Source organism: Hyperoodon ampullatus, assembly GCF_949752795.1.
Source record: "Hyperoodon ampullatus genome assembly, chromosome: 2".
NCBI lineage: Eukaryota > Metazoa > Chordata > Mammalia > Artiodactyla > Ziphiidae > Hyperoodon > Hyperoodon ampullatus.
In genome coordinates, this window is record NC_136915.1 from 40132438 (window position 1) to 40153300 (window position 20863).

At 55.3% G+C, this 20863-nt stretch overlaps 1 protein-coding gene across 1 annotated transcript; it reads left to right on the forward strand.

Moving 5' to 3' along the window:
• Positions 1-3467: 3467 nt before the first annotated feature.
• Positions 3468-4421, forward strand: FOXE3 (forkhead box E3; the record flags this gene model as incomplete). The annotated part of the gene is made up of 1 exon (XM_079698271.1): positions 3468-4421. One exon carries the CDS (start codon positions 3468-3470, stop codon positions 4419-4421), a length of 954 nt encoding a protein of 317 aa, XP_079554397.1.
• Positions 4422-20863: the final 16442 nt, after the last annotated feature.

The window sequence follows — 20863 nt, forward strand, 5'->3', positions numbered from 1 at the left end:
GTGGGAAGGCCGGCCCCAGGGCCAATCCCTGGCCATTAATCCCTCCTGCCAGCCTGAATATCCACCCAACGTGGTCAGACAAAGGCCTGCCCAGCCCAGCCACTGTGTTCCTCCCGCCCCAGGGGCTCCACTCAGACGCTGGGCCGCCTGGAATCCAGGCCCATGAGAAAGGGGCCGCCTTCACTGGCCATCTTATGCCCGGATGCTCAGCCGCATCCCGTCCGGCCCAGGGCCTGTGAAAAGAGGGCCCAGCCACGCTGAAAACAAGGATTAGCCCTTGGGCCACTCCCTGACACCGGCCTGCTTGGCTCCGGGAAGCAGGCCCAATGGAGGGGGCCAGGCAGACACAGAGAACTGGAAAAGTCTGGGTTCTCACCCCTTTGGCCCAGCTCCCTGCCCCCACCCTTCCCAAGAGTAGCACAGCCAACCACACATTCAGTATCATTTATTGAACATATACTATGTCCCAGTCTCTACACATGGACTGGAAAATTGAAAGTATAAGAAAATTGTAGTCTGCCAGGGGAGGTAATAAGAGCCATTCTCCACAACCCGCCCCCTACCCCAGGAGGCTGTGGGAGAGGCATCTGGAGGGGAGCTTCAGCCCTAAGGGAAGGTGAGAAAGATGGTGGCTCTGGTTCCGTACCTGAGTCTAGCTGCAGGGTTCTGCTGCACCTGGTTGAAAATATGCAGGCTCTGAAATCACGTCTCTGGCTCTGCCTCTCTCCTTCCCTTCCTGGTTTAATACCAGACATGCCAGGTACGTAGTAGAAAGGAAATCTCCTATTACCAGTTGCCAATGTGGGCCAGGCACTTTCATACACGATCTCATTTGAACCTCATAACAATGCTGAGAGGGTCCATTATTGCTCCTCTTTGGCAGGTGAGGAAACTGCGGCTCAAATGAGCAATCGGCAGCCCAGGTCACTCGGCTCTTGGAGCCAGGTTCCCTGCTGCTGTCGCTGCTTGTCTTGCCTTCCTCTTTGGTGAGCTGTTCATTGCGACGGTACCATCTTATGCTCCTAAGGCCTGTGTCAGGCAGTAGGATGCAAGGTGGAGACGGTACTGAGGTCAGGTCTGTTTGTGTATAAGCCAGGCTGACTCTTCACTGTTGTGAGTGTGGTGGGGGGGGAGGGGTTGTCTCTAGATCTCCGAGTGTCATCTTCTCCTTCCTCTCTGCTTCTACAGCCCCCTCTGCCTACCTCTCTCCAAGTTGTAATTGTTTGTGTGTCCATCTCTCCACCAGATTGTGAGTCTCTTCACCTGTCTGCCCTGAGCACTGGCAAAGGGCCTGGCACAGAAGTGCTCGATGAATGATGTGGGCTAATGAGGCCAAGAGAACTGATGGAAGGACGGATTTGGATTCAGGTGGAACTGACAGCACTTGCAGATCTCTTGGATGTGGGGAGTGATGGGGGAGGTAGGAGCCCGAGATGGTGTCCATATTTCTGATCTGGGTGGTGAGGGGCAAGGGGTCCACTGGCTGAGATTTGAAATGCAGGACGGGGAGGAGGATGGGGTCGGGGGTGCACGAGGTTGAGCGTCATGCCCAAAGCACACTTGGACATGCTGACCTGGAGGTCAGCAGAGCGGCTAGGCATCAACTTTGCAGCTGAAGTCGTGAGAGCTGGAAGGCCTCCAGAGTAAATTATTTCTACAGTCTCAGCTTTAAGCTACGGTGTTCCTAGTCTTGGTGCCAGGGCACTGAACTCTGGGTTTAATCCCACTTGCCACCTACTAGCTGTGTGAGGTTAGACAAGTCTCTTAACCTCTCAAAGCCTTAGTTTCCTTATCTGCAAAACAGGGGTATTAACAGTACCTACCTCTCAAGGTGTTCACGTTTAAGTGAGCTAATGTGCATAAGTGTTTACCACATACACAGTGCTCTGCAATGGTGGCTGGTATATTATCAGCTGAGATTGGAGCTGGAGAGAGCGGAGTCCTGGAGCTTCAAGTTTGGAATTTGAAGTCCTAGGCCCTCTGGCTGCTATAGCTAGTTTTGATCATCTGTACCCAGGGGCACTCCACATCAGGGCCAGAACTGGGGTGAGGCACCTGGGTCCCCAAATTTAAGGAGGCACTGGCTCTCAAACGCCGACCCTGCACTTGCACCACCCCAAGAGTGAGAGGCCCCTTAAATCTGGGCCACTTCAGTTGCCTTACCCACTCCCAGCCCTGTTCCCTTGAACTTGCCTACCTCTAAGACAGACAAGTCTCTTTAAGACAAGCCTCTTCCATCCTTTAGTTCTCTCCAAGCCAGGTCTGGCTTTCCTGTCACTTTGGACAAGTTTCCTGAAATAAGCTCAGGGTTGCATCTCTTCTGAACCGTGTGGTGTGTGGTGGTATTTCCTAGAGCCAGGTTTTAATAAAGACTAAGACCACCCCGCCTTCCCCAATGAGATGCAAGTCTGGCATTTCTGGGCCAGTAAGCAGCTCTCTCAGACCTCCAGTTTGTGGAAGCACTTGGGGGTCACTCTCTGACCCAGTAACTGCTCCTTGGAACTCTGGGCTGTGCAGGCTGTGTTTTGTGCATCTTCCCAGTGTGCATGACATGAGTGTGTGAGAAAGGGAGCCCTTTCTCTAGAAGAGAAGACGCATGGAGAAGAGGCAGCCAGAAGGCAATTCCAAGTTATAGATTTTCTAGGGGGCTCTTGATTTAAAGTAGTCAGTCCTCCAGTTCCCAATTCTGCTAGCTGGACCACTTTTCACAATTTTGTTTTTTCAAAGGATGCTGGCCTGGATGGGACAAGATTGTGGGGGAGATAGCAGAGATTGGAGATGCTGACCCTGGAGCCAGGAAACATCCTCCCCTGAGACAAGCCTGCCTCCTGCTCTCCCCTTCCCTGACCCTACCTTTCTCCATTGCCTAATGTCCCGGGGTGGGCCTGGCACCTCCCCGACCAGCACAGTAGCAGGATGCTGAGGGCTAGCAAGGCGGCCCTGGGCGGCTCTCATCTCTGCCCCAGCTGGGGTTGGAGGGACAGGGAGGGGACTAGGAGAGAAGAAGGATGGAGGGGACAGGAGTTGGCTGGGAGAAGCATAATGGGGAGGGGGCCCAGAGAGTGCTCTGAATGGGTGGATTTGTGATTGGCATTGAGCCAAAGGGGTGGAGGTTGAGGGAGGAGCGGAAAGGGAAGGGGGCTGACGGAATCTGGTGGGATGGGGCCAGGGCCAGGGACTGACCCCATGGAGATGAGGAAGGGATGAGGCTGGGTCTGGGACTGACTGACCCAAAGGGACGAGACCAAGGGAGGGGTGAAATGTTGGGGGGTGGGGATGGGAATGGGGGAGAACTGTCAACATCGTAAGAGGATTGGGAAGGCAAATTAGAGGGGAGGCGCTGGCCAGCGGAGAAGGTCCGAGCCCTCGCCCCTGGTTTGGGGCACAGGGGGAGGGGGCCGTGTCCATATAAGGCGGGTCAGCGGCCCCAGCTCCCTCCGAGAGCTCGGGCAGCCCACCGCTTTCTCATGCCTGGGCGCAGCGACATGGAGCCGCCCGCCGCTTTCTCGGGCTTCCCGGCCCCGCCCTCGGTCGCGCCGTCGGGGCCGCCGCCGTCGCCGCTTGCCGGAGCCGAGCCCGGGCCGGAGCCCGAGGAGGCGGCCGCAGGCCGCGGGGAGCCGGAACCTGCGCCGGCGCCGGGCCCGGGCCGCCGCCGTCGGCGGCCCTTGCAGCGAGGGAAGCCGCCCTACTCGTACATCGCGCTCATCGCCATGGCGCTGGCTCACGCCCCGGGCCGCCGCCTCACGCTGGCCGCCATCTACCGTTTCATCACCGAGCGCTTCGCCTTCTACCGCGACAGCCCGCGCAAGTGGCAGAACAGCATCCGCCACAACCTCACGCTCAACGACTGCTTCGTCAAGGTGCCCCGCGAGCCGGGCAACCCGGGCAAGGGCAACTACTGGACGCTCGACCCGGCGGCCGCCGACATGTTCGACAACGGCAGCTTCCTGCGGCGCCGCAAGCGCTTCAAGCGCGCCGAGATGCCCGCGCTCCCTGCCGCGCCGCCCGCGCCCGCCGCCGGCCCGCCGCCCTTCCCCTACGCGCCCTACGCGCCCGGCCCCGCGCTGCTCGCGCCGCCTCCTCCCGCCGCTCCGGGCTCCACACCGCCCGCGCGCCTCTTCAGCGTCGACAGCCTGGTGAGCCTGCCGCCCGAGCTGGCGGGGCTGGGCGCCCCCGAGCCGCCCTGCTGCGCTGCGCCTGACGCCGCCTTCCCGCCCTGCGCGGCAGCCGCCTCCCCGCCTCTCTACTCGCCGCCGCCCGACCGCCTGGGGCTGCCCCCGACGCGTCCTGGCCCCGGACCGCTGCCCGCCGAGCCGCTGCTGGCCTTGGCAGGGCCGGCGGCCGCGCTCGGCCCGCTCGGCCCGGGGGAGGCCTACCTGCGGCCGCCGGGCTACGCGCCGGGGCTGGAGCGCTACCTGTGAGCCCTTCCAGCCTGGCGGAGCGGCTCGGGCCCCTCTTCCCCAGGACGGGGCGCTGCCTGGGAGCCCCCATCTCTGCCCCCTTGGCTTGGAGCGCACCTCGGAGCTCCCAGTTCTGCTTGATGGACTGAGCACACCTGTTGCATCTGTCTCTGCCCCCCCATCTCTGGGGAGCCTCCCGCTGTCGCTCCACCGGACTGAATCCCCCTCCCCACCGCGAACTGAGGCCCCCGTTTTTTCTCCCTCCACTGTGCACGCCCCCCACTCGCCAGCGCTCTTTTGGGTCCCACGTCTGGGGACCCTGGATCACCACCTGTGAGCCCTCACCTCGGGTTTCTGGTGAACTCCAAGCCTTCTGAAGCCAGACCTTCGATCTCAAGCCACTTCCCGACTGGCTCCTCACTTCTTTAACCTTCCCTGGTGTTTTTATAAGACAAGGCGTCAAACCCAGGTCAGACTCCCGGGTTTATGACTCCCTTGCTGTTGTCCCTTCATTCCCCCACAAGTTTGTCCCCACACCCCCAGTTACCTGTACGTTCTCGGTTTCTTACTGGGAGAGCGCTCCCCTTCCACACAGACGCACCTGGCTGAGCTCTTGCAGACCCAGAGGACAGTTCTTCATCTCTGAGACAAGCAGCACCAGGGGTTCCTTGACTGCAAGGGGAGTTAGTGGGCTGCCCCACCATTTGGAAAACTTGGGACTTGTTAGGTTATTATTATTTTTAATTAAAACTAGTTTAATTAAAAAGAAAGAAGAAATCTTCCTCTGGGCCCGGTGTGTCGGCTGGTGACTTGGGGGAGTGGTCTGGGGAGGCAGTGGGGGAGGCAGTGGGGGAGCTTTGCTCAGGATCTTGGGTCACCACATGGGGTGAGCCCCTTGTGAGTTATTAGGCAGAGGTTCATGAAGTAGGATTAGGATGTGATTAAGCCATAGCTGTGCACATAGTAGGCCTGGTAAAATGCCATCACCTGCCGTGGAGGCTGGTAGAGATGAGATGGGGCGTGCAAATGAGTGTATTTGGCCAGTGGGTTTGTCTGCTGTGTGGGATTATTCCCAGCTCCCATGGATAAGGGAGCGTTGGCTACTCCTCCAACAAGGACTTACTGAATGTGCCAAGCACTGGGAATATATCACTAAACAAATGGGCAAGATCCCTGCCTTAAGGAGCTTACGGATCCGTGGGGAAGAGACATTACCAATCAGTTCTCAGAGAACTGAGACAAGAGCTCTAGAGCCTTCCACTCAAACTGTGGTCCAGGTCCCAGAGACCTGGGAGCTCGTTAGAAATGCATAATCTCAAGCTCTAGCTCAGATCTACTGAATCATCAGATTCCACATTTTAACAAAATTCCCGGGTGATTAGTATACGCACAGTATTCGGAAGGAAAGGCACCGTGCCAAGGCTGGGGCTCAGTTTAAAAGTCCACTCCCTACTTTAAGGAGTGGGACCAGGCTGCAGAACCATACATGCCCCGCTGGATGAAGCTCGAGTCTGCACCATCAACTATGGCCCCTGTTTTACCTCCCCTGCTGGATTGGGAGCTGGGGCAGCAAGGACCTGAGCTGACTCATGACTGTCCCCAGCACCAAGGACAGGGCAGCACTGAGCAGAGACTAGGAGGTTGCAGCATGAGGGAGGGAGTTGGCCTTTGACCCTATCCTGCTCTCTGGTGCTGACCCAAATGCTAAGCATCAGGCTTTTCCAAGCTCCTTTGCCCCAGGGTTTTCAGTCTAGTAGGGCCTGGATTAGGTGTGGGGAAGGGCGGGGGAGGGGATCAGTGTGACTGAGCCCAGGGTGAACGTGATTTGCATGTTGGACGTGCCTGGTGCTCCTCTCTTAGATACAAGAGTTTAAAGCTCCGGGGCAGTGATTGAGGGTGAACATGGAGCGGAGGCAGCTCATAGAGAAGACTGGTTCAGGAAATCTGAGAAGGCAGGGAAGGCCCTCTTTGGAGGTAGGGCAGTAGGTATGCACAGTCTTGGTATGAAATGCCCTGGATAGACCCTGCTCCCTCAGCTATTAACCCCTGTGGGCAAGAGTCAGATCTAATTTGCCTGATGCATAGTCGCCCTTCACTTAATATTTGATGACTGACTGACTGAATGAATGAATCCCTAGTGTCTAATATTGTGCCTGACTTACTGAATAATGATTGGGTTGACAGTACTTTGGCATCTTCTTACCCATTCTCACTTTTAGTCCTCATGGTGATCTGCAAAAGAGCTGAAAGAGGTGAAAGAGGTGGAGGTAGAGACTAGGTCCCCACTGGTCCAATAAGAAAATTGCCCCTCCCTGGGGCCCAACAGGTATCGAAGATCCTGCTCTCAGTTCTCTAAGGAGTAGAGCTCCACAGAGATGAAAATGCAAACTTTCTTCTGCTCCAAATGGTGTTACAGCCCCTCCTCCTGCCTCACAGCACTTCTTGAGAAATGCCTTCTAAATCCAAAAAATTTCCACGGAAGGGAAGGTGAGGACCCTTCTTACTCTACCGAAGCCAGGAAGTGCTTCTTGAGTTCTGACTTCAATTCCTGCCTCTGCCACGTAGGTCTCTGTCCCTGGGATCTTGAAATAGTGAGGACAAGATGGGAAATGTCTGCACAGAAATACTAGAAAGGTCACTACTGAGCTGGAAAATCAGAAAGATTTTATTTCAAAAATGCCTCTTTAATTTTCCTTTATTCAACAGCATTGAGGGCTTACTGTGTGCCAGGCCCTGTGCTGGGCTCTGAGGCCAATACAGATACAAATACGAGAGTGTTTACGCCCTTACAGAGTTCATTGTCTGGAAAGCTACATATCATAGAGTGCCTTAAGAATTTTGACACCTTGGGAGGTGTTGAAAAAACAAAACAAAACCCTAATTCAATTGTGTCTTTAAAAAATCACCAAGTGGGACTTCCCTGGTGGCGCAGTGGTTAAGAATCCGCCTGCCAGGGCTTCCCTGGTGGCGCAGTGGTTGAGAGTCCGCCTGCCGATGCAGCGGACATGGGTTCGTGCCCCGGTCTGGGAAGATCCCACATGCCGCGAAGCGGCTGGGCCCGTGAGCCATAGCCGCTGAGCCTGCGCGTCTGGAGCCTGTGCTCCGCAACGGGAGAGGCCACAACAGTGAGAGGCCCGCGTACCACAAAAAAAAGAAAAAAAAAAAAAAAAAGAATCCGCCTGCCAATGCAGGGGACATGGGTTCGAGCCCTGGTCTGGGAAGATCCCACAGGCCGCGGAGCAACTATGCCCATGCGTCACAACTACTGAGCCTGCGCTCTAGAGCCTGTGAACCACAACTACTGAAGCCTGTGCGCCTAGAGCCCGTGCTCCGCAACAAGAGAAGCCACCGCAATGAGAAGCCCATGCACCGCAATGAAGAGTAGCCCCTGCTCACCGCAACTAGAGAAAGCCCGAGTGCAGCAGCGAAGACCCAGTGCAGCCAAAAATAAATAAGTAAATAAATTTATTTATTTAAAAAAACAACTGATAAAGAAGGGGTGAACACGCAAAATACAGTCATTCTCACATACGAAAGAAGATGCAGAGTTCCTCAATGAAATATCAGCAAATTGAAGCCAGTAGTGTATTACAAAAATGCACAATCAAGCAAGTACAGTTTATTCCTGGAATGCAGGATGGCATTATTAGAATTCTTAGCTCCACTTAATAGATGGTGAAATTGGGGCTCATAAAGGTTAAGTGACTTACCCAGGTCAAGCTGCAAAGTAACTGACTCAGAACTGGGCTCCAGGTTCCCCTGGCTCCAAAGTCATTCTCTTCCTCTGAGAAAGAGGCCAGTGGAGGTGGAAACTTAGATGGAAAGGCCCAGACACCAATAAAATTCCTCAGCTCACCCCAATATCCATGCCCCCCCAACTCACACCCACAGTCCTGATCTTGAAAGCTACTTTTCTAAGCCAAATGACAAGTTCTGGTTTCCTTTTTCTTCCAGTTTTCCACTTCCTCCCTCTTGGACACTTCCCCTCTCTCTCTCCTTTCCCTGAACTCCTCTCTCTCTCTCCCCGCTTCTCCCCTCATTAATTTTGTGGAGACAAAAGCGCCACCTATTGGCCACCTTGTATGCACCTGATTTGAGCAGGAAATCAGTGGAAGGAAGCCAGGATCCATTTGGATGCTATTTTGGGCTCAGGGTGGCTTCCGGTGGCTGAAAGGCACTTGCTCATGGGGAGCCCAGAGATTTGTTTTAGAAGAGGAAAACCGGCTGTAGTTCCCACCTACCCTGGGGAGCCCTCCCAGATCTTCTGTCCTCCCCCATTCTTCTTGGTAGCCCTTGATGCTGACCCATTGTAGAAGGGCTTGGAAAGTGGGTGGGGTGGGCAGTCCTAGGTGCAGAGGATTGATCCACTCTGTAAGAGGGAAAGAGAAGAAAGCATGCTGGGCTGGGGTCAGAAACCTGGGGTCTAGTCCCAGGTCACACGCTTAGGCAAGGCCTTTCCTTTCTCTGTCCTTCACAGCAATTCACAACTCTCTCCAAGCTCCCTGATTGTGTGCCCCTCCCCAGCTGAGGACTCAGAGCTGAATCAGACACTGCCATTCAGAAGAGTCAAGTATCGGCGGGTGACAATATAGTGTGCAGAGTGCTGACAAGATGAGGGAGCTATGAGGTCACCTTGGTCACTCACTGGTTTGGGTCTCTGCCCTGAGCTCAGCCTCAGGCTCCTTTGAAACAGGGGGAATGTGCCCTGGCCTCTCTGCCTGGGTGGGATGGCCTTTGTAACCAATCAAGCCACTGCGACCGTGGGTAAGGATATTCTGACCCGCCCGGCTGGGGGCTTCCCAGGACAGGGTCTGTGTCTTTTCTGTCCACTATCTCCCTCACTGGGCAGCCTGGCCAGGGCTGGGCACACCTGGCTTTGGCCTGAGATATCCCTTGTCTAGAAGCTGGACTTGGGGTTTAGAGGATGAAGAGAATTAGAAACAAGAGGCCTGGGCCCTGCTTCAGGGAGACACAGGCCCCACCTTGGGCATCAGACCACCTCCCTGAGTTGAGGAGGGGCTGGGGCTTGGTGAGTTTCACAAGGAATTCTTCCTGGAGGAGGTGAGCTTGGTTTGGGTTTTGAAGGAAGGGAGGGGAGAGTCTGCTGCTCCAGGTCCTATGAAATCCCCTTTCCTCAATCCTAATCCTTGTCCAGACTGAAAAAGTCTGACTACTTCCAAAGCCATTTAGGTGGGACCAAGAGGTCCCAAAGACAGAGGGCTGGGAACAAAAGAGAAGGAGGGCAAGGAAGAAAGGAAGTCTGGGGTCCTAGCTTCCAGACTCCCTACTGCTCTGCCTGAGGGTGGCAGGCCAACGCTCACAGGTACCCACTAGGTGGGGCTCTGACGCCCCTGCTTTCCACACTGCAGCCACCACCCATTTCCTCAGGATGGAGCCCAGAGAAACTGTTCAGTGCACAGTAATGGTTTTTATTACTCTTATGTGCTGCACACTCAGCCTTATTTATTGGAATGATTCCACTGTTTCTTTTAAAGTATTTATTTAATTGTTAAATAGGCAATACATTCACTTGGCTTTGAAAGTATAAAAAAGTATTCAGTGAAAAGTCTCTCTTCCATTTGTGTTCCGTATTTGCCCCAACAGGTAATCAGTTATTAGTTTTCAATTCATCCTTCTAGATATTTTTGTTGCATATACAAAACAAATATACATTATTTTCTCCTTAAAAAAACAAATTGGTAGCATAATATTTACACTGTCATGTATCTTGACTTTTTTCACTCAACAATATATCTTAGGGGACTTCTCTGGTGGTCCAGTGCTTAAGACTCTGCACTTCCACTGCAGGGGACACGGTTCCATCCCTGGCTGGGGAACTAAGATCACCGCATGCTGCGTGGCACGGCCAAAAAAACAAAAAACAGCAACAAGCCCCCCCCCACACACAAATATATCTTAGAACTCTTTCCAAATCAATACATAAAGAACTTCCTTATTCTATTCTACCCAGCATACTATTCCCTTATGTAGATGTGCCATTATTTGCTTAATAAACCCACTATTGATGGGTATTTGCATTGTTTCCAACCTTTTGACATTCCCAAACCAGCCACGAGATCTCGTACATATATCATGTGTGCAGGTATATTTGCAGGAAAACTTCCTAGAAGTGCATTTCCACACAGCGCTTATCAAGACACCAACCTCCCTGTGTGGTCACAATGGTTCTTTTGGCAGCTGTCCTCTTTTATTTATCAAAGGGACCCTTAGTGACTATGGTCAGAATTTCACCTTCTCAACCCTCACTGCCCTCCTCCCCAGTGGCCTTCCCGCAGATGCTTTGGCTTCTAGGTTTGGGAAGGCCGGGCACTTGCCACCTCCACCTGGGTGGGGTCTGTGCTCTGGCCATCAACCTGTGCAGGGTGATGGCCCCTTCTCCCTTCTAGCCCCCAAGCCCTGGGCATCATTGACAGGTGCAGGGAGCTAGCTCTTTGGACCTCTACTGTTCCAGCCTCCAGGCCTCCTGCCAGATGCTGCCAACTCCCCTCCTGGCCCTCCCCGTCCGGGCTCCAGTCATGACTCCCTTTTCCTGATCATAGAATCACATTCTAAGATCTGCTCCTCTCTGGCCTCGGATTTCCCATTTCATTGCTTCTAATCCCGGAAATCTGAGTAGCCCCTGCTTTGTGAGACAGAGTGGACGAGGGAAGATCAAACAGAGCCCCTTGAGAGGCAAGCATGTGACTAAGGGGAGACAAGCTCCTGGCTGAAAGCAAGTCCCTCCACAGCCTGGGAACCTTGGGGGTCATCCCAGACCTGTGACCTCAGCTCATGTGGCAGACAGCGTGCCATTCGGGGCTGACCTGGGCTGGAATGAGAAAGAACCTGGGTAAGGCCAGGCTGTGCAGAAACATGATCATTAGTATTGCTGTGAATGGTAATTGCTCACATTTGGAATTATAGGTAGGGCACAGCAGTTAAGAGCCCTGATTCTGGGGCTTCCCTGGTGGCGCAGTGGTTAAGAATCCACCTGCCAATGCAGGGGGCACGGGTTCGAGCCCTGGCCTGTGACGATCCCACATGCCGCAGGGCAACTAAGCCCGTGTGCCACAACTACTGAGCCTGTGCTCTAGAGCTCGTGTGCCACAACTACTGAGCCCGTGTGCCACAACTACTGAAGTCCGTGCGCCTAGAGCCCATGCTCTGCAACAAGAGAAGCCACTGCAATGAGAAGCCCGCACACCACAACGAAGAGTAGCCCCCGCTCACCGCGACCAGAGAAAGCTTGCACACAGCAACAAAGACCCAACGCAGTCAAAAAAAAAAAAAAAAAAAAAGAGCCCTGATTCTGGATCCAGACTGTCCAGAACAGAAGATGCACTTCTCACATGTCAGATGAGGATATTGAGGACCTGGGAGGGACAGAGGTTACACAGGAAGAAAGGGGCAGGACTGGGAGAAGATCCCAGGCCTCGGGACTCAGGTGCAACTGCTCTTCTCCAGTCTCATGGACAAACCAGGGGGAGGTGCATTCTCTTGGCAGGTTGGAGCAGGCATGCTCAAAAATGTCAAGGTTGAAGAGAGCGAGGAACCTCACAAAGGCCTCCTGACTCATAGTTCGCTCCAACTAGAGTACTAGGTCTCAGGAATCCCTGTGAGGTGGCGCTAGGAAATTTCCTTGGTCTCTGTCTCCAACCCAGCTATCTGGATACTTTACAAATGAGAAAACTGAGGCTGAGATTATTTGAGACAAATAAGTGGTGAGAGCACAATGAAAACCGAGCTCCAAGACCTGTACTCCTTCCGCTACACCTGGATGCCTCTAAGATTCCTGCCCAGTGATTATCCAGCCTCTACTCATGCATTTCCAGTGATGCGGAGCTCACTACCATCAAAGTAGCAGATCGACTCTCTGAGGGACAGCCCTGTTGGAATTTTTTCCTTCCATGGAGTCACAGAAATTGAGTCTCTTTACAACCTTCTGGCTCCCTTTTGCCTTGGCCTTTGTGTTCCAGGTCAACCCTGCAGAGGTTTGGAGATGGCAGCTGTGTCAGCCCCGAGCCCTTTATTCTCCAGGCTAACACCCCAGACCAGGCCTTTATGTCTATGAGACATTCCCCCACCCCTCCCTGTATTAATTAGGGTTAAGTTCAGCTGTGACTAACAGACACCCCTCCCCCAGAACCTCGCCTACCAAAGAAAATTCCACAACAGTGGCTTAACCAAGATTGAAGTTTGTTTCCTTTTCACATAAAAGTCTGTGCAGGCAGTTCAGGATGGTGTGGCACCGCAATGGTCTCAGGAACCCAGGATCCGTCTTTCCTGTGGCTCCGCTGTTTGTGAAGTTAAACTCAAACAAGCAGAAATTTGATGCAACTACCTTAAGCAAAAAAGGGGAATATCTTTAGAATATGTGGGAAGTCTAAGGCTTCTAGTTTCAGGCAGAGCCAGAGGACTTAACATTGTTACTAAGCTGTGTCCCTTTAGGGTGTTTTCTTCTGTGGATGGGCTGTCAAACAGCACTCTCCACAGGACAGGAAGGATGGTTGCTGGAAGCTAGGCCTACCTGCTAATCTTCTGATCCAAAAGGAGAAGCGCCCCTCCCAGAGCCCCAGAGTCCTTATATCCTGGTGTCTCAGAGTCTATATATCGAATCTTGTAGAAGGAGTGATTGGCTCAGCTTAGGTCACTTACTCCTGCCTAGACCTATCACCAGGCCTTGGACGGGCAATGCTATGTTTGATCCAGCCAGGTTGCCTGTCTGCCCCTGGAGGTAAGTGTGAGGGGTACAGAGATTGGACAGTCCCATCAGAACCACATGGAATACAGGAGGGGAGGTGTTACCCAACAGAGAGGTGGGACATCTCAAAACAGAACATGTTCGGCTCACCATGCTAAGGAGACTGAGTTTTGTCTCATAAGCAATGGAGAGCCCCTGGGAGATTTTGGTGGGGTTTGGCTGGTTTGATTGGTCAGAACCATTTTAAAAGAAGGAAACTGAGGTAGAGAGCATGAGAGAGAAATCCAGTGACTGCTGGGGTCAGGGACCAGGGAATAACTCTCTCTGATGGGGGCACACATTCTCCTCCCTTCAGGGATGGGGACTGATGGGGGAGAAACAATGTCTGACCTTAGAGAACACATATCTCTGTTGATGAGGTAAGCTAGATACGACCTTATCTAGAGTCGCAGAGTGAGAAGTATGTTGTATGATTCACTCATTCACTCATTCATTCATTCATGTTTCCACATATCTAACATTAATTGAGTACCTATTATGTGTTGGATTTTGTGCCTGGCAGGAGGTAGAATGTTTAATGATGATGAAGATAGTGATAAGAAACATTTATTGAGCTTCTTTCAAAGTTTCAGGCACTGGGCTAAATGCCTTCTATGCATTATCTCATTTAATCTTCACAACAACAAATGAGGTAGGTACATTATTGTCCCCATTTTGTAGAGAAGGAAAGATGAGGATGAAGACCATATAATGCCTGTTCTCAAGGAGCTCACAGTCTACAGAGGGTGACAGACTAAAAAACAAATCATGACAAAAGAGGGAATTAGCATTTTGTGAGCACAGAGGCAGGGGCCCCTCACAGCCTGGCCAGTGTGGGGGTGTTATGGGGGAAGCAGCTTATAAAACTTGACATTTGAAATGGACAAAGGATTAGGAGGAATGAGCCAGGAAGGAACGAATGGCATGCAAAGCTGAAGAGGTGAGAAAAAGCAAATCAGAGGTAGTGTAGTGCAGGGGTTGGCAATGAGGCTGGACAAGCAGGCAGGGGCCAGGCTGCCTGGTAGCCTGTGCAGAGAAGCACATGATACCCAGAAGGAAAGCATCTCTGAGGAGGCCTCAGGCTGCCAGGCAGGTATCACTGGAGCCTCATACAAATTACATGCAAATCACCACCCTCCCCCCACAGCTTCTCCTTTAACTTTCTAACTGCAAGCACCAGAAGGCCTCCTCCTGCTGATCTGGGATCTCAGAAGCACCCTCTGGGTATTTATTAATGCTCCCTCTCTCCTTTTCCCTGGCAGAGGGGAGGGTGGTATTTGCCTGAATTGAAGCTGTTTGCAGCCTCCAGCAGACGTGCCTGCTGATATAAGACACTCAGCCAAGCCCTGAAATAGGCAGCCCTTCAAAGTGGTTTGGGAGTTGAGGGAAGGAAGAGTCTGACCTTCCAGGGCAACTTTGCCCTCCCTTCCTTCCTTACTGCCCGGTCCTGGAACAGGAACCCGCCCCTGCCCCCCCACCATACAGACACACACACACACACACAAAGTTCCTTCTTGCATTTCCCCTCCCCATTCCGGTGAAATGGAGAGGGCTCTGGGCTGAGTAATGGGAGACTAGGGATCTGGTTCCACCTCTGCAATCAATTTGCTGTGTGACCTTGGGCAAGTAACCGCTCTCTGGGTCTCAATTTCCCCATCTGGGAAAGGAACTATGAAAATCTACAGTCCAATTTTGGGATAAATGACTTCATTCTTTATTTACTGGTGGGGTGGGGAAGAAAAACAGCACATCCAGCGAGGAATGCAAAGGGTGGGTGGAGTGGATGGACGAATGGTTTCTTTGGAGAAGGGGAGGCAGGAAGCAGGTGGGTCGTGTAGTGCAGTGTACTGCTCGAGTAGAGGTTTCGGGCTTTAGGTTCTGAGGAGCTCAGAGCAGGAAGAGAGGAAGATGAGTTGGGCTTTCAAAAAGGCTTCTTTCTGGAGAAGGCGGGATTTGAGCCAGGATTTGAAGCCTGGGTACAGGCTGGGAAAGGAAGCAAGCATGCGCAAAGAGGAGTCTGGAGGTTATGAGTCTCTGGGTGACTTTGCCAAAGGAGTAGGGTGGGGAAGGGGCGCTTTGGTCCCAGACACGGTGGTTCAGTTCCTGCCTCTCTGCGTGGACGCGCGGTTCCTCCAGAGGTCGCTGTTTCCCAGGAATCCGTCACCAGCGTCCGCGCCGCAGGGCCAGAACTCCCGCTGGTCCCCTCGCTTGGCTTCTGCGGGGCTTATGTGACTCCGCAGCAGCTTCGGAGGGCTCAGGCCCGGCAATGTTTCCCCGCCCGCGCGGGGGCTTACGGCCTCACCAGTTATCCTGCCGGGGGCTCCGAAAGGCTAAACGTGACTGCGTGTGTGTGCGTTCGTGTGTATAGGGTAGGGGACAGAATTCGGACGGCTCTGCACGCCCCTCCTCGCTCGCCGCCCCAATTCCGGTCTGCGAAGGGCCGTCCGGTTCCCGAGGCACTGCTGCCCTCGCAGGCGGCGAGGAATGGGTAGGAAGGAGGCGGCCGCTGCAGTTTTCCTGGCTCTCCGCTCGAAGCCCCTGTACCCTCTCCTCCCTCTCCTCGCCACTGTCCCAGCCCCCTGCCCAGGCTCGCATTCTCACATCCTCCTTCCCTGCCGGGGTCACGCTGTGGCCCGAAGTGGGTCTGCAGCCCCCTTTAGGACCCGAGGTGGAGCTGTGGGCCTGGCTGGCGAGCCTTCCAGGGCTGTCCCCGTCACAGATGTGCGGTCGTGAAGGGAGAACTCGGCACCGGCGCCAGTCGCTCAGGGACGTACTTGGGCACACAAAGCCACCGTCGCCCGGAGGAGCAGTCACACGCGCGCGGACCCGGCAACCCAGGACGCACTTAGACAGCAGGGCACTTTGACCTGAGGCCCACGCTCTGACACACCTGGAAGCGTCCCCTACTCCCCTGGCCCGGCGGCACATCTCCCACGCGTGTGGGGCCTGCCCTGCCCCGGTCACTGCGAAGCCGACGCCCCAAGTCGGGAGGTTTGGGAGCCGCGCTGTTTTCACCCTCTCCTAAGCCCGCAACCCTCTTCCCGCGAACGAACGAGAGTGCACAGGCTCCGAGGCGCCCTGGTCCAGCAGCGACCGCGCAGTGCTGCGGCCGGAGGGTGCTCGCGGGGGCCCCAACCACGTAGCCAGGGGGCGGTGGCCATGCACACTGCTAAGAAGAGAAAGACTTTTCCTCCAGGAGGTGGAGGGTAGCCGAGCTGTGCGGGGCCGCAGAGGCGCCGACCCCTGAGCCCGCGCCTGGGGGTGAAAGAGCACACGCGGAGGCCCTGCCGTTTCTGTGCTCGAAGAGGGGCCGGCCTCTCCCTGAACTCCTGTGTGTGGGGAGCCCCGCCGCCTGCAGTTCGCCCCTGCAGGTCACACAATCTGGAGTCTCCCGCCTCCCACTCAGGGCCAAGAGAGCCGATCGCCTTTGAGCAGGCGAAGATCTGGAGGAGAAAGGGGTCGGGAGATGAACCCGCTGCGGCCGAACAACCGTCTTGCTCCAGAGCTGCGGCCACAGGGAGGGACGGGAAGAGGGGGTGGCTGCGCGGGTCTCGTCGCTTTCCCTGAGCCTGGCCACGTTTGTGAATAAAATTAAAGAAGTGTGCAGGCGTGGGGTCCCCTGCCCGGCTCAGGCGGCGCTTTGCAGCCCGGCTGCACCGAGGGCGGACCTCCGCGCTCGCTGCACTTGAGCCCTCGAACCCTGGGAAGGCAGAGGGAAATCTCCGCGCCGCGCCCCCGCCTCCAGCCAGCTCAGCGCCACTCTCGGCCGGTTTCGCGATTGACTTAATTACATTCTCATAACCAACCGAGAGTTCTCCTTTCCCGCGAGGTGAGGAGAACAGCACGTCTACAGGGAGCAAAAGAAGGGAAGGGAGGAGCCTAAGGGGAGGGACGCCATTGACAGCAACACATCGCAATAAACACGCAACAACCTCTCCCCGGTGCTCCGAACATTTTGGAGTGGAAAACCCCTGAACAGGCGCCCCCCAAACGCATCCTCCCAATCGTTTCTGAGCTGCTCAGGGGAGGTGGCTAAATAGTGAGATAGAGGAAGGAGGGGGACGGGGAACTACCAGTGACATTGTAACCAAGACCTACTAAATCTGTCGCCTCCTGCTTCTTGGAGGCTGCAGGCATGGGTGCTGGTGCCCGGGCTTCTGGGAGAGCACCCAGTTTTTCGCGGAGCGGAGTGACAGACTCACCCGGGGACGCACACACGACCCGAAGACGTCAGAGAGGCTGAGCCTGCAGACGGGAAAGCCTGGAGCCACGGGAGACGGGCAGGAAACTAAACGAATCCCGAATACCGGGTCGCCCTTCTCCCATCCCCAGTGCATGTACTCCTGGCATTGTTCAAAACAAATTTGCCCAGAGCCTTGGGAAGAATGAGAGGCTCCCAGAAACACCCCTCCCCAGGCAAGAGTCGAGCTCGTCCAGGGGTTAAGCAGAGTTATTTGGATAAACAGAGGAGCTCTAGACTGGGAGCCTGGACATCTGGGCCCAACTCAACTCGGGGGCCCTTCAAAAGCCTTGCAAGTCACTGGATCTCCTGGCCCTCAGTTTCCACTCCTATAAAACTGCGTGTTTTTAAGAATCTGGAGGATTTCTTAAGAATCACCTTGCAGAATGGGTTGGGGGGCCACGTCCCCTTTCCTTAACCTGGGTCTCAGCAGCATGGAGTGTGCAGCAGGGCCAGGCAGAGGTGGGGGCTGGTGGCTGCAGCCGCTCTATAGAGAAGTAGAGAGTCCTGACTGGAGCAAGAACCAGGATATTTGTGCAACAAATGTCTCAGCTAGTCTTACCCTGAACTTGGGCAGGGCGCTGGAGCATGGGGAACCAGGAGAGAGTGCTGGCAAAGAAAGAAGCTACTGGTTCACATTTGCCGTTTTAGAAATGAAGACATTTAGAAAGTGAGATGGAGAAGCATGATGTCAATGCTGATTTCCCTCCATTTACTTAGACATTAGCAGAGCTGAGCTGGGTTGGAGCTGGTGTGTATGTGGTGGATGGTGAGTGTCAGAGAGAGCTCCATGTAATAATGAGCAAGCTTGGGGTGTGTGTAAGTTTGCCAGATAAAGTAAATCTGCTAAATCTAGCAACGCTGGGTATGTGAGTTTATCTGGACTCATGCAAACTATCAATACTTCTCTCCAAGGCCTTTTTTTTCCCCCCCTGGAGGGACCTATCACCTAGGAAATTCTGATTCCAGGGCCACTAGTCCCTGTCCAATTTCCTGACAATGGTTTGAGGACTGGACCTCTTCTTTTTCCCAAGGACAGTATTTTTATGCAGACCCAGCATACTGGGTGGATCCCCGTGGTCTGAGGTCCCAGAAGGGGGTGCCCAGTGGGCTTGCTTTCACGGGATATGAGCAGCCAGACCTGCCTTCCACTCTCTTCTGCTTCTAGCTGGATGGCTGGAGAGGATGGAGAACTCTATCATGAGGATTCCACAAGGGTGCACCTGGCCATGCTCTATCATGTTGTAGGAGACTCAGTCCTCACCCACCCACCCGCCCACCGCGGGCTTCTGTTGCCCCACCTGTAGAATACACTAGATTGGAGACTACTGTTGGGTGAAAAGGAGATTTCATCCACCCTCACGTGACCCTGCTGAGATACAGCCTGCAGAGGCTGCAAATCCCCTCCCACCCTACTCCCAGCACTTATCTACAGAGGACCTAATTCAGCACTGGAGAGGATTAGATAGCAGCAGTAACCCAGTCCAGGGCTAGACCATGGTTTGAGACCCAGGTGGGAGACTATACCACCCCTAACCCCTTTCTCTCTCCCCAAGAGTCTGCAAAGTGCCTTCAATACCCTCCTTTGTAAGTAGCCTAGAATGATATGGCTACGTTTACACATTAGTCAGGGGGTGGCTGTTTTTAACCTCATTTTTACAGAGGAACAAACAAACACACAAAGAGTTATAGCAACATATTACAGAACAGGTAAATAGTGAAACCAGGACTGGGATCCCAGCAGCCTGGCGCCAGGGGCTCTTAACTTCTATTCAGAGCAGGAAACTGAGGCTGGGAGGGGGAAGTAAATTGCTGACTGTCCTACAGCCTGTGACAGCTGAGCGCAGTCGGGTCTCGCGCCTCGCATGCCCGAGCTTTGACCACGGCGGGGCGCTGTCGGGGAAGCAGCCCGTCCATCGGCTCAGTACTTGACCACGTCCAGTGCCCATCTCCCCTGTCACCCCCAGAGGTTGAGATGGGCCCAGTCTGAGCTGGAGCTACTGGTTGCTGGGTTCCTGGAGGGAGGCCAGGGAAGCAGGAGGACTATGGGCAGGACCCCAGCTGGAGAGAAAAAGGGCACAGGACCAACACCGTGTGCACAGGATCCTGACAGATGAAGGCAACACTGGCTTGCGGTTGAGGTCAGGGTTCACTGACGGACGTCTCTGTGGGGGTCCTGCTGCCTGTCTGTAGAGCCTGCAAGACCGGCCAGAAAAGGGGGGAGTGGGGAGGAGGGCTAGTGGCCCTGCAGTGCGACTGGGGGTGGGAGAAACGACGAAATCGAGCGAGGGATTCTCGGACCCACGAACAGACATCCAGGTAAATGCAGGGTTTCCACAGGAAACAGAGGCAGAGATTCACCGAGGGCGAGAGAAACACAAGAGTTACAGGGCTTGAGTGAGACAAACGGATACCAAGACAGAAAAAGGTCGGATACAGGCAAACTCGGCGATGGACCGGTGCGCGCTCCCAAAATACAACAGAAGCGCCCCGGAAAAGTTCTAGGAAGCGGGCGACGGGCAGGCGGAGCGCTCCCCGGGTCTCCCCGCACACACTGCCGCGTCTGGAGCCACGCGGCGCGGCGACGGGATGGGTGGCGGGGTCCCGGCCTGGGAGGGGAGGAGAGGGGCGCAGCCGGAATCTCTCACCTCTCCGAGGCCCGAGGCTGAGAACGCCAAGTGTGCTCCTCGCGATCACTCAAGTGCGACTGCCCTTGGGCCGGAAGCCGCTCGGGCTCCTTCGGGCCCCCCTCCGGCGGCGTTGGTCCGGGCGTCTCAGGCTCCGCTGGCGCGCCAACTGCGCTTCGGCCTTGGTGGCCCGGGCGCTGCCTTGGGGAGATGATGGGTGGGGACTGTCGCTACTACTCCCACCTCCGGCTGGAGCCCGCGTGAACCTTAACATCCAGGGCTAAGCGCACTGAAGGCAGCGGCCCCAGGGAGCGGAGGGTTTGCGGGATCTGCGGGGAAAGGAGGACCCGCCTCGAGCCACCCGAGCCGCGCTCCCGCCGCGGCGGCTGTTTGTTCCCGCCGGGCCCCTCCGCGGAGGCACTCCGCCCGCCCCCGCCCCACCCCGCTCAGGGAGCTCCGCCCCGGGCTCGCGTTCTTCCGCCTTAGGCTGCCGCCAGGCGGGAGGAACTAATTTACCGACCTCCCCTCCCGGGGTAGGGGGGCGGCTGGGGGCCGAGACCGGCTGTGTAAGGGAAGGCCTCAACTCCTTCCGCCCGCGCCCGGGGCGCAGGCCCCCGCTTGGTTTCCCAGGGCAGCGGAGAGAGCCGCCCCCAGTCGGGTGCTCATCGAGAGGTGAGAGCGGCCGAGTGGGCCACGAGGGGGCGCTGCGGAGCTGGGGGACACCCCTCCCTGCCAGCCTCAGTCCCCCGCCCCCTCCCCGCCCGCGCGCAAAACACACTCGCCCCAGAGGCAGCGCGGCGGAGCCCGAGCCGCGGCCGGAGCGGAGCCGGAGAGCGGCGGTGGCGGCGGCGGCACC